The sequence below is a fragment of the Notothenia coriiceps genome, unplaced genomic scaffold (assembly GCF_000735185.1).
Source record: "Notothenia coriiceps isolate Sejong01 unplaced genomic scaffold, NC01 NC01_scaffold00004495, whole genome shotgun sequence".
Lineage (NCBI taxonomy): Eukaryota > Metazoa > Chordata > Actinopteri > Perciformes > Nototheniidae > Notothenia > Notothenia coriiceps.
This window is the reverse complement of record NW_011337196.1, coordinates 712,282-725,803: the sequence shown is the minus strand read 5'-3', so window position 1 is coordinate 725,803 and position 13,522 is coordinate 712,282. Positions and strand designations below refer to the sequence as shown.

At 42.4% G+C, this 13,522-nt stretch overlaps 1 protein-coding gene across 1 annotated transcript; it reads left to right on the top strand.

Moving 5' to 3' along the window:
* Positions 1 to 210: 210 nt before the first annotated feature.
* Positions 211 to 11,226, top strand: mmp16b (matrix metallopeptidase 16b (membrane-inserted)). Its single transcript, XM_010767657.1, has 9 exons — positions 211 to 634; positions 2,383 to 2,531; positions 3,098 to 3,214; positions 4,396 to 4,700; positions 7,522 to 7,683; positions 8,087 to 8,304; positions 8,447 to 8,608; positions 10,553 to 10,618; positions 11,155 to 11,226. Exons 1-9 carry the CDS (start codon positions 503 to 505, stop codon positions 11,224 to 11,226), a joined length of 1,383 nt encoding a protein of 460 aa, XP_010765959.1. The 5' UTR covers positions 211 to 502.
* Positions 11,227 to 13,522: the final 2,296 nt, after the last annotated feature.

The following is a 13,522-nucleotide window of genomic DNA, read 5'->3' as shown; positions in this document are numbered from 1 at the left end:
GTTTACTACCAGGAATTTAAGATAAAACCATCTGACTGCACATGTGTGCTTCAAAGTGCACAGAGACATGGACGTGGCAATGTGAAAGTCAAACGTATAGGCAGTTCTGAGGAATGCAATTCATCTCCTGTACTCTGTAGGGCAGCTCTCATGATGCTGCCAAGCGGCGATGCGCTGTGTGAGAAATCAAAGCGCAGGCGTGGAGTCGGGAGGGAGCCTATCTTGCGCAGACTGGGTACTGTACATGGCCATTGATGCTGCTGGATAGATGTAGCCCTGATGTAAATAGGAATGGCGAGGGCAGCGGACATAATATGTCTCGTTATCTCTGCTTGACATCGGAACATTTGAAGCCACCATCGGGATTTTACAAAACGCTGGGGCCTTTTCTCGTTTTCATGTGAATCTGCCTTGACAGCTCGCCTGATGCTTTTAATTTGACACAGGAGCCAAAGCAGACGGGCGGCTTCTTCTAATAGACACTCGGGAAAAACAGGTCATTATGACCTTAGTATCCTCCAGTAAAAGAAAACCATCGGATTGCTTTTACGCGGCAGCATTCTGCTTGCATTTTTTGCTTTGGATTTCGTGTGCTGTGTCCGGAGAGGAGGATCATCATCAGTTCAGCGTTGAGGTAAGATGAATGGCCTTCCCTCCCCGGTTATCATAAATGACCGTGCTCTCTCCTCCACATCATGTGCCTCAGCGGGAAAAACATATATGTTTTTATGCATCGACTCCCAATGCTATCCGTGGGAACAATTACCATAATGCATAACATGCATACATTGTAAGCCTATCAGCACAGCTCACGCACTGAACGGCGAACATAGCGCGCATTCCTCATTTGTAGAGTGCAATGAAACAGAAGGGTGCTCATTTTATTACACTGCGGTCCGTGTGCTGAGCTGATTTAGCCCAGTGATCCTAAATGTGCCACCCAGAGAAGAGTCTATTTTAATAGAGGTGATGCTTTCACTGCTGGATATTGTTATACAGGCCAGCTTTCAGTCAGACATTCTTTAGCAGCATCACAGTGCTAAAAGGATATTCAAATATGCACACACAAGCTGCATAATAGGATTTGTTGTACCTAATTAATTGATGTCATTTTCCTCCTCACCTCTGGCTCACTTACACTACTCTGAAAAAAAAAATGCTGAGGCTGACAGTCACACAAACACATCATTATTCAATGTTATGGATGACTGAAATCTGCCCAATATCTATTTGAGATCTGTGCCTTTGGAACAACACAACACACACAGGAAACACGCCCACAGGAGAGAGGGAAAAAAGGATAAACAAGGCGTTTAGCTCAGCAGAAAGAGGGATAGAGGCAGAAGGGGGAGGGATGGACAGAGGAGACAGCTAGTCAGATTAGCTAGCTGGAGCATATCTCATGGCTGTAGTGATGTGGAGGCAGCTGGGTGGCGTGCGGACAGCTGTGCATGGCGTGGCCACCTCGTGGCCTCCCAGCATCAGGATTGAATCTAGAAATGACCCCTGCATGACGCCCGGGCTCCAACTCTCTGTATCAAGTACAGGGCAAAAGAGAGCAGCCCCAGGACATAAACACTGACTAAGGTCACTAAAAGAGATTCAAATGCAAACAGTCGCAATGATGTGCAAGGAGCCTCTGAGCAAGTATACACAGACACATTAAAACCATGGCTGGAAAGACATACAATAGATTATTAACCTGCAAATTATATGAAGCACCTTGTTGAAGCTTCTGGGACATTAAGTATAACCACAGAAGCTGATTCTCACTGCAGTTGGCTTTCTTGCGATAATTAAGTACTAATGGTTAGTCCTCTCACAGCCATTTGTGAAATGCAGAATAATTGCCCTGCAGTTATTTTCTTATTGATTTCTATTATGGGACTGGCCTCTTACTGGGAAATACTCGGTAGGGTAACTAAACAAATAGTACTTTGCCCTCATTAAACAGCTACTGTACCCTCGAGTTAGCTACCCCAATGAATATATGTGGTTTGTATTTGAACCAGAATGCCTTCGAGTTTCAAGTGAAATATGAATTCTGAAAAAGAGTATATATTGAAGAAGTTACATCTGGGACCAAACATAATCAGACTCAAAGTTGCTGCAGCTTATTTGATATCCTTTCACTTTTGACAGCTCTGTTGATACATACATTGTAGTTGATAACTAATTAATTATCTGAATAAACTTGCAAAACGCAAATGCATAATATCCAGGATGCTATTTTATAATACACATGTTATTGCTTATCACATTCTACTCTATGTTCATGTCATTATTCCTGCTGTATCCAAGATATCTTAAAAAGGGTAAAGTAAGTCTTGAAATAAGCATTACATGAAGACCCAAATATTTTTGACTTCTCACCTTTTGCAGGGATGGCTACAGAGGTATGGCTACCTTCCCCGCACAGAACCGGGAATGTCTGTCCTGCGCTCGGCCCAAACCTTGCACTCAGCCATCGCTGCCATGCAGCGCGTCTATGGTCTCAATGTCACAGGGACACTGGATGAGAAAACCAAGGAGTGAGTATGCACACGTGCTTGTTCAAACTGTGAGGGGCAGGCCATTGATGACACATTGATGCAAATGCTCCACTCATTCATTTAAACATGCAAAAGGAATCAATATTTTAATGAATTAGTGAAGGCCAGAAATAGAGCTGATCATTTCACCCTCCATCACCTCGCCTGAAACAACCCCAGGCGAAGGTTTTTAACACTTTTCCTTCTTCTCATTTTGCATGATGATGCAGTGATATCACACTGAGGTGAGAATTAATGTTTTGCCTATGTGTCAAAGTATGTGTGTTCTGTACTTGTGATAATCTCATGTGTTATGAATGAGAAAACATGAAAGTTGATTTTCTCTCAGCACTCATTGAGAATGAAATCCTGCACTTGTATTGATGACTGTAGTTTGCAGTAGTTTTAGTGATATATTTTGCACACCACTTCCTTTATGTTTTGTTGCTGTTTCAATGTCCACCAAGAGAACTACTAAGTACACTTTTGTTTTTCTTGTGATGCCTCCTAATTTATATTTTGCAAACTTATATCACCTTCTCTTCGCCTCTCTTCTCTTCTCTAAGTTGGATGCAAAAGCCTCGCTGTGGAGTACCGGACAAGTTTAAGATTGCTGCGAGGTCACGGAAGCGGAGATACGCACTGACAGGACAGAAGTGGCAGCGTACACACATCACCTACAGGTGAGAGATAGTACAGACAGTTGTCATGGTGACCATTGAGCTTAGCCTCTAATGCAGGTTTCAGATTTGCCAGTGTTAATTTTTCTCAGCCTGTCTCTCACTTCCTCTTCTTTAACCACCTGGGATCTCACGCTCTGAGTTGTCATAGAGACAGTGCAAATACGTCACACATGCTGGTGGCAGACACACACACACCAAAATATCATCAACATCACACGTTCAGATTCACAAATAGATGCGCCCTTGTGTGCTATGATTATGTTTACTTTCTGGTTTATAAATAGCTTGCTGGCAAAATGCAAAATGAAATCAGGCAGGTTTTTTTTTTTAATCCTTCTCTATGTATTCTTTTAACAAAACATAACAGTTTTAGGTGAGGAGCATGAAGATTGAGGCTTTCCTCTCCCTCATAGAAAAACAGTTTAAAATCCTGAGTGTAAATTGGACGTGAACTCAGCGGAAATATTAAAACTCTCATCTTATCTCGCCTAAATAAGCTGCAGCTTTTTAATAGGTTCTGAGTGGTCCTGATAAACGGTTCTCTGGCACAACTGCAAATTGACAGGTTACAGCAGTAATGGACGATAACACTGTCAATTTATTCAAATCCTTCCTTCCTGCACGAATTTGAATTGATGAGCCACCTCTCCTAATGGAATGTCAATCAGTGTTGAGCCAACGCTGCTGCTGACTGCACTTTATTCACCAAAATGAGAGGAGAGAGAGGGAGAAGATTTCCCATTCCTCCCTGCCTGCTAGGGACTGATAACGACTGCAGTGTTAAAAGTTCAGTAAAAGCTGCAGGGCTTGAAATACTTGTGTCAAGTGCAACTTTTCTCCCCATATAACAGTAAAACATTTTCCTTTGAGTTGAAGGGAATAACAAGGCGCAGGGTTGATGCAGTTTATACTTTATTTTGGCTTTTGCTGATTGCTTTGTTCCCCATAGTCGCCATAATACTGTACGATTCCTGTACATCTTTCACTGTGAATGCACCATATGAACCTGCTCAATATTTTCCATGTGGAATGCAATTTACTGAGGTTTATTTTCTTTTTAATCAAACTTAATTAACATTGGCATTTTAATAACGATGCCAAAAAGCTTTTATATTTGTCAGCTTTGTATCATCTCCCTTGTTGCAGATACTTTATTCCGTTTGCTTTCTTTCTTCCCACAGCATAAAAAATGTCACACCTAAGGTGGGCGCCAGGGAGACTCACGATGCCATCCGGCGAGCATTTGACGTGTGGCAGGGTGTGACTCCCCTACGCTTTGAGGCCGTTCCGTACAGCGCTCTGGAGACTGGCAGGCGTGACGTGGACATCACCATCATCTTCGCTTCGGGTTTTCATGGTGACAGCTCTCCCTTCGATGGGGAAGGGGGATTTCTCGCCCACGCCTATTTTCCGGGCCCAGGCATAGGAGGGGACACACACTTTGATTCAGATGAGCCATGGACCCTAGGGAACCCAAACCATGATGGTAAGTGAAAGAAAAGGAGTGTTTAAACCTTTAGAGACAGATTAAGTGGTGGTGGTCAGGGGGTTTCACAAGAATATACAAATAACGGATTGAAAGTAAGGAGTAACTACAGCGGAGAAGTTCATTGGAGAGTATTAGCAAGCATAGGAAAGGAAGTAAGTACGTTTTTTAAATGCATTGTTGGCAGGTATGTAAACAGGTAAAGTGGTTTTGAAGATGTGAGGAACATTGAGAAAATGAAGAAAGGAGAGTCATCAGGAGACACAGATAAGGGCTGATGGAAAGCAAAAGATGAAAATGCAGATGGCTTGGCAGGAGCGCAAAATAACAGAGATGGTATCACAGGGCACGGTAGGAGGGATGCTTAACCAAAAACAAAGAATGCAGAGATGTCTTTGATCGGCTGTGCTCTGTTAAGATGCATCGCCCCATCTGTCAGGATTTTGATGTTTTTTCCCCTGCATAATAAGCTCTTTAGATGACAGGAGAGAAAGCTCGGCTATTTTAAGACATTGCTTGCTGGTAAATGATTATGGCCATTCTGTTTTTAGTGAATTTGCTCAGTGGTGTGCTTGAAGAGAGTGGTATAAAGAAATAGAGATATATAAATGAATACCATTACAATCTATCCAAATATTGTGATATGATGTTATGTTGTGTTATTCTATAATGGGAATATCAGGTAAAGTTAGGTGAGTTTATAATTAGGTTGAATCATGTTGTGCTTTACTTTGTTATGTTATACACCATTATGTTATTATCGGTATATTGTATTAGCAGTGGTGTGTTAACGAGTATTAACAACCTCTGAAATATCCAAATTGACCGAAGCTGTGTAATAAGTAATTATAAGTTATGTTGAGCTATGGATATTATAGGTATATAAATTAGGTTATCATGTAAGATTATGTCATATTGTTTAATCGTATGTGATTTTATACTGTGTTGTGCTTTGTTATGTTATATAACATTATGTGATTATTGGTATATTAACTGAGGTTAGATTGTTATGGGTTAGATGGTGTTATAAGTAAAATTAGGGTATTGGTTAAATTATTATGTTATTTTATGTTACAGTGTAAAATGTTACTATACAAGTTAGATTAGGTTTGGTTATTTTAAGTTCTGACATTATCTTATCTTATGTGATGTGATGTTACATTATGTCGTGCTAATGATGTAATCATTATTTGCTATGGTATGCTACTATGGATTGATTAGGTTAAGTCACATTAGTTAGCATGGCTTGTATTGTTATGTTATGTGTAATGTTTGGTTTAACTTTGTTATCTCGTTATGTCATTGTGTTTTGGATAATGTTTTGATGGATCAAGTTAGGATAGGTTATTATTGATTATGCTCAAATTAAAAATTAAGATATACTGTAACAGTGGCCCACATATCCTTTAATGAAAGCCATCCTGCCTGTGTGGATGCTGGCAGGGTGCACGAGAGAAGAGGCCTTCCTCAGCCGTGCATCCACACAGGCTTTAATTACCCTACCTACGGGGCGCCAGGCTTGTCAGAGCACCACCAGGCTGCTGCTCCTGCTAATACCCTCGTGCTGTACGCTTACATTTTATCCTCCCATTAGTGGAAGAGGAGGGTAACAACTTACACTGTGTTTGTTCTGGGGAACTGCTTGCCACCCATCAGCTCCCCTCCTTGTCTCCCTCTCTTTTGTGTTCCTTCTCCAATGGTAATTGTCTCAGACTCCCAACTCAAATTCATGTTCACCCTTGCGCAGTGTCCCATGGTTATCCATGTGGAGTGCTGAAGCTCCTTTCTCTGCTTATGGGTCTGGGAAGCTGTGCAACCTTTAATGGGCTTTCACAGCGGTGTAATTGTGAATGTTGCATGTTGACATGTGTGCTAATGGTAGCTCTGACCTGTCTCTTAAGTCTTTATGGTAGACGTTTTTTGGTTTGGTGGAAGAGGCTGCTTGTGTAAGATAAATGGGGGAAGGGGAGGTGTAACCTTTTAGCTGCTGGCTGAGGGTCAGTGGTGGGTCTGTGCTGCGCTGCTGGCAGGAGTGGATATCATGTTTTAAAGGGCAACCATCTCCTGGGAACAGCTTCAGTCGCAAGCTGTACGTAAATGGTGTTGTTCTTTCTAAATCAAGTTGACACCATGAGCTGAGCACTGACCAGAGACACTGACCATGGCATTTTTGTTCTTTCATTTGTCTGCGTGTGTTTTAATGTGATATGGAATAGGTGTATAATCTTTCCTTGTGCTATGCCAATGTGTTCAGGTGCATTGCATGAATGTTTGTATTTACACTGTTTTCTGGTAACTTGAGCATAACATAAGTGTGTCCCTCTGCTCACATGGGGCATATTTATATCTAGAGCAACAACAAAAAAATCAATTTACCTCCAAAAACCTTTACCTGCACTACATTGCACCGCATTAGCTCAATGGAAGTCAGTGTGCATCAGAGGACTGGAAATAATGATTACATTCATTGTTGATTAATCAACCTATTATTTGTCAATTATGTGTTTAATGGGTTTCCTATAATAAGTAAAATAATTGCTCAGTTCTGTCCAACCCATAATCCAAAACCCTAAGGTAGTCAATTTATCTCAAGGAAGATACAGGTGATGAAACGTAAAGGCCCACATTATTATTAATGATGTTTTTCTGTGCTTATCACCACCTATCTCTTGTGTTAATGAAGTGTGTCTCTGCATGTTTTCTATTGTTTGATCACAGCAAACATAGTCATATGCATTTGTCTCCACCTCATATAAGTACTGTCTGTATATGATAGAGTTTTTTTTGGCATTAACATCATTTCCCCTCTTTTCCCCTCCAGGTAACGACCTGTTCTTGGTTGCGGTCCACGAGCTGGGCCACGCCCTCGGTCTGGAACATTCGAATGACCCGACCGCTATCATGGCTCCTTTCTACCAGTACATGGACACAGAGAACTTCAAACTACCTCACGATGACCTACAGGGCATCCAGAAAATCTATGGTAACCCTCTGCTACATTTCTTATAGTCTCTGTCTAGACATTGACATAAAAAATGTATTTTTCTTTAAATTCTAATAGTTTGACAGCAGATTAAGAGCCATGTTACATTTACTTTCCTGAAGCCATATCACAAAATGTTATAAAAACAGAGGCCCTGCACTGACTTAGTCACTATTACAAAAGCTGCTGAAACATTCAGTCATTTTGGGTAATTTGCCAGTAAGCAACATTTGTCAGCTGTTAAAGAGGACAGCCAACATGAGTCAACGAACGCATCATCTGTGCCAACATTAAAGGTGCATTGGTAAAAAAAAAGAAAGTAAACATATTTAGCATCGTAAGGGAAATACATGTATCAACCTTACGCAGAAAAAGTTTATAGACCTTTTTTTTATCGTTTTAGGTCCACCAGATAGAGCCCCGCAGCCCACCAGACCCCCGCCCACAGTCCCTCCTCCTCGCTTCCACCCTCCTTCAGACCCCCGTAAGAATGAACGCCATGCCAGACCCCATCGCCCTCCACAGGGGGCCAAGCCCTCCAACCCCAACTCCAAACCCAACATCTGTGACGGAGGCTTCAACACCCTGGCCATCCTGCGGCAGGAGCTCTTTGTGTTCAAGGTAGAGGAGATCATCAGCCTGAGTAAACATGGCTACAACAATGAAGAAGAAGAAGATGATGATGATGATGATGATGATGATGATGATGATGATGATGATGATGATGATGATGATGATGATTCTACCTTATGTGTTTCTACAGGACCAGTGGTTTTGGAGGGTACGGGACAACTCGGTGGTCCCTGGTTACCCCATGCAGATCAACTACTTCTGGAAAGGCTTGCCTCCCAAAATTGATGCCGTGTATGAAAATAGCGAAGGGAAATTCGTCTTCTTCAAAGGTAATAAGGTTTTTGGGGAACAAGTAGTGCTATGGAGCAAAGTTTTTACAAGTGGGTCTCTATTTTTAGTATTGTGCAAACGCACTAAGATGCACATGAACACGTGAGAGCACAAGAGGGACGGGATGTGCGTTTCTGTCACAAGGTTCAGCTCATGTGCCAATACAAGAAAGGCAAGGAAGATGCTAACTGCTTGCTACAAAGCAAGCAAGCAAACATGGATGGTAACAAAACAGGATTATTTAACATTTTTCAAACCGCTTTTATACGTGGAAGACATATATCAGACACACAATGACTTGTTGAAACCACTGATTTTGTTTACATATTTTTTGTCTGTTTATTCCCAGATTTAATTTACATTAATAAAATAAATAAATACAAAAATAATAATAATCAAGGTAATCCTCACAAATAGGAAAAGGGTTCTGACAAAATAAATAAAAACACATTACACAAAGAACCCTTTATCCTTAGTTACAAATAAATATCCATGATATTTTACAACATGTTATTTTGACAAACGAGAACACTGTTGTTTCCCCCTCTACAAGTCCATGTGGATATTTTTGCTCTTCAAACATCCAGTCATCTTTTCTCATAAAGCATCTGAGCGGGTGACTTTGACGTTGCTTTGCATTCTGTACGGTAAACACAATGTTTGCAGGTCCATTACAGCCATCGGACCATCAGCAGATTAACATGACATCTGTCACCCAGTGGGATCAGAGTGCCTCATGCTTTATTTATTCTCTCAGGGGGACTTAACTGCATGTGTGTGTGTGTGTGTGTGTGTGTGTGTGTGTGTGTGTGTGTGTGTGTGTGTGTGTGTGTGTGTGTGTGTGTGTGTGTGTTGGTCTACCAGGGGCCGTGGTGTTTGTAAAGTCAGACCGCTGCAGGAAGAAAGACTGCCGCTGCACTAGTGCCCTCTACTGATCCTCACAATAAGTCCTTCATCAGTTTATCAGGGGAGTAGAGATACTGTAAGACATAGTGAAGGAAATCTTTTACGGAAATGTATAATTGAAACGTTAGCGCCTGCACAGCACTGTATTTCCCTGTGTGATGGTGAACATCTCTTTCTCTCTCCCCTGACTTCTAGTTTAGGGAATATTGTTTGCCTCCAGTGCATTAGGGCCAGGGTCTTTGAATATGCCAAGCAGTACACATCATTTCACTATAATTTCATGTGAGATAATTAAGCAGTACACTATAATTTCATGTGAGATAAGATCACATCAACAAACCATTCATATTCTCGATTTGGCTATCTTTACCGGGTCACAGAATGAAACAAAATTGAATATTCTGGCAGATACAAACCAGGCTAGGATCTATCTATGATTTCTGAACAGTTTTTGGGAGAAGAAAAAACGTCGGCCTCTCGCTCAAGGGAAAAATCATTTCATGAGAGCAATTGAATAAAACCTTAGGAGGTAGAAGGCAAGGGAGACAGGACTGCACACTCTCCACAGTTATTTCCCCAAACACAAAAGAAAAAGAGAGCAAAAAGATTTTCTTAGAGAGAAGTGACTTATAGATAAAACCATTTTTTGATCAAGGTGTGGCTCCCTCCATGTTCAGATGCAAAAAAAGAAACAAAGCATAATGAAATGGTAACATTGTATTGTTTTACCCTACAGTCAGAGGTATGTATAATATATAAAATAATAGTTATATACTTGGGAAAAACAACATTTACAAATTCAAAGGACTCTCAGTTGGTTCGGCTTCACAGGTGGCGAGTTTGTAGCCCTTGCAATTCCATTCAGTGGTTATCTCCATGAAGCCCGGTTCTAACGGGAGGCCGCTCGCTGCAAAAAATAAAGTAGACCAAATTAGATCATTCTAATCAATAATGTCTTTAAATGTTAGATTTAAAAAAGTTGAATTATACCAATATATACATTTGTGAAAGCATGCATGGGGGAGAGTCTTCAAGTGATCCTGAACTCACCTGACAGCAGGTTGTGGAGGTTGCAGAAGTTCTGTCCATCATCAAGAAGACCGGAGAGTCCAATAGACTGTGCCTGGTAAGTAAGCAAATATATAAGATGGATACATTTACATTGAGGTTTACAGCTATCATGACTTTGTCAGTGTTTTTTTACACAATAACAACAAATAAACAATACTTTGTCAAAAGATTTTGTCTATTTTCCACATAAATGATTTCTTTTGTCAACCTATTCCTTTGTCTTTTTCAAATACAGTGGATCTGTAGCTCATCAATTAAAATACATGCATAAAAAGAAGCTGGGGTTCTTTAATTATGAGCGCACAAAAGTGAAATATCACCTTCTATAACAAACATGTGAAGCCTGCAGTTATACTGTATCTCTCACAGGCTCCGCCCTCTATTGGACTCATTGGGGTACTACCCCTTGATCATATGCAAGCATTCATCCACTGAGACTTCTATAAACGTAGCCGGCCCCGGGGCAACCTGAGCAGTAAGACGAGAAAAGAAAGAAATAAGAAAAGCATGGACTCAACACTCGAACACCGGACCTTTCCGACATGCCCTGGCCTAATTGCGGGGGCTGATCCGCACCGCCTGTGCTTCCAGTGCCTGGGGCCGGACCACGCCGAGGACGGCCTAAGCCAGTCGCCGGCCTGCAACGCCTGCAAAGGACACTGATACAATTTGAGAGATTAAAAAATTAAAAATAAAATAAAATAAAAGTCGGAGATAGCCATAGAAATGGCAGTGCCCCAGGTGTACCATGCTCAAAGTTTATTGGAAGGCCTGCCGAAAGAAGAAGGTCTTAAAGCCGTTTTTTCTGGGAGACCGGAGAGAAGTGCATTGCAATAATCTAGTCTTGAGAAGACGAGTGCATGAACCAGTTTTTTGGTGTCATCAATTGAGAGTGAGGGCTTCAGTCGGGAAATGTTTTTCAGGTGAAAGAAGGAGGTCTTGGTGCTATGTTTGATCTGGGCTTGGAAAGACAGAGTGGGGTCAAACCACCGAGGTTGGTGACAACAGAGGAGAAAGAAATGAGCTGACCATCAAGGGAGGGGCTGATGTTGGCGGCCTTGGCAAGCTGGTCGGTGGTGCCTATCAGGATTGCCTCCGTTTTGCTGCTGTTGAGCTGGAGGTAGATGGTGGTCATCCAGGAGCGGATGTCTTCCAGGCAGGTGTTTAGTGTTTGGATAGTATTGGTGGTATTGGGTTGTGTTTTGATATAGACCTGGGTGTCGTCAGCATAGCAATGGAAGTTGATTATGTTGTCTGATGATATGACCGAGATGTAATAGATAGATTGGCCCCAGCACTGAGCCCTGTGGGACCCCGCATGTCACTGCGGTGTCGTCAGACCTGGAACCCCCCAGAGACATGTGGAACTCCCGGTTGGTGAGGTAGGAGGAGAACCACTTCAGACCCGTGTCCGTCACCCTAGTGTAGGTCTCGAGGTGGTGGAGGAGGATGGTATGGTCCACTGTGTTGAAGGCTGCACTCAGGTCAAGTAGGACCAGGATGCTGGGTGACCCAGAGTCGGCTGCCATCAGCAGGTCGTTGGCTACTTTTATTTGTGCTGTTTCTGTGCTGTGTGCAGGGCGGAAACCTGATTGGAAGGTCTCATACACTTTATTTTCAGACAGATGAGACCTACCATGGCAGGTATCATCAGGGGGCAGGGCCTTTTCGGACACGGCGTGTCCCGGTATGCCCCCCCTCGACGAGAGCCAGGCGGCCCATCTGCTTCCGCAGGCAGCTGGTTGGGCGGAGGGAAAGAAACCTCTGCCCCCGCGGCAACACCTTAGAATATTTGGATAAAATGTTCAGGCTCTGCGCACAGATGGCGGCTGCGGCGAATACTCTTGGCGTGTTGGGTGTCTCCCTGATTACCCCTCAGATGGACACCCCCGCCCTCCCGCTTCAGGACGGGAGCGATTATCCGGACCGCTGCATTGGTCAGATGAATAATCTGATCCATGGGGTGGCCGCCGCAGAGGGGCGGGTGCAGTGGCGGCGCCAGAGATTTTCTCTAGGGGGTAATGTGGGGTAGCTTGACGTTTCATAGAGGGTGCTCAAACATTAAGGGTTTCCCATTAATGCACCAGCGCTACAGTTGAATCTTCTACTGCAACACTCCCCACACGCACACACACAGTACACCGCGACTGTTACAATGAAGGCGTGAAGATTTTATTTAAAATATTGAAGTTAAATGCATCAATTGGTGCACTTTGAGAGCAACATTAAGCGGTCTCTGCGTTGTGTTTTGCGTTGTTCATGGATGGATGAGACCTGAGCAAGCATACAGTTTAGACTATTTCCTTTTAATCACTGACAAGCTGACAACAGATATAACAAATCAGTATTACATTGTGTATCCCTCACAGTGACTCCTCTCACGTGGAAACATTTACAAAAACAAAAAGGGAAGAGGAAACGTGAGGGACAATATAAAGGGAGGTAGGTGTATAATCTTCTGAGTATAGTGACTACATTTCAGAAGTTCTGCCCACTGATCTCCGACCTTGTCAGGTATTGAACATAAATAAACGAAGAACACAGAACTAGTGTGATTATACTAATTTAAATGATGTACAAACAAACACCACTGCATATTTAAAACTGTTACAGCGGGTAAAACACACTGGCTCTGAACATAGAATTAAACAAAAGTAGGCCACATAGAAATAACTATAAACAGTCAGAATGTTTGCCTCAACCATCAATGCATTACATTTATGATAGGCAACAGAGGGCGTGCATCATCATGCACTTACCATTAGACGTCTTCATAACAAAACAATGCGTCTGTTGTTGTGGTTGAGGGCAAATGCATCAATGATTTTGTCGCTGTCCAGGGCCCTTGTTCTCACTGTGTTTATAGCCAACAATGCCAGGTTACTGGTTCGAGAGTCCCCACTGGTGTTTCTCAGGTCGTTTTTCAAACGACGCAGACAAGAAAAACTGCGCTCACAGC

What these genes read in the sequence shown, in the direction of transcription:
- mmp16b (XM_010767657.1), top strand. Translation starts at nt 503, where the DNA reads ATGACCTTAGTATCCTCCAGTAAAAGAAAACCATCGGATTGCTTTTAC. An exon ending in CGTACACACATCACCTACAG is followed by an intron (nt 3,215 to 4,395) that starts GTGAGAGATAGT and finishes TTCTTCCCACAG; the next exon opens with CATAAAAAATGTCACACCTA. An exon ending in AGTCCAATAGACTGTGCCTG is followed by an intron (nt 10,619 to 11,154) that starts GTAAGTAAGCAA and finishes CTGTGCTTCCAG; the next exon opens with TGCCTGGGGCCGGACCACGC.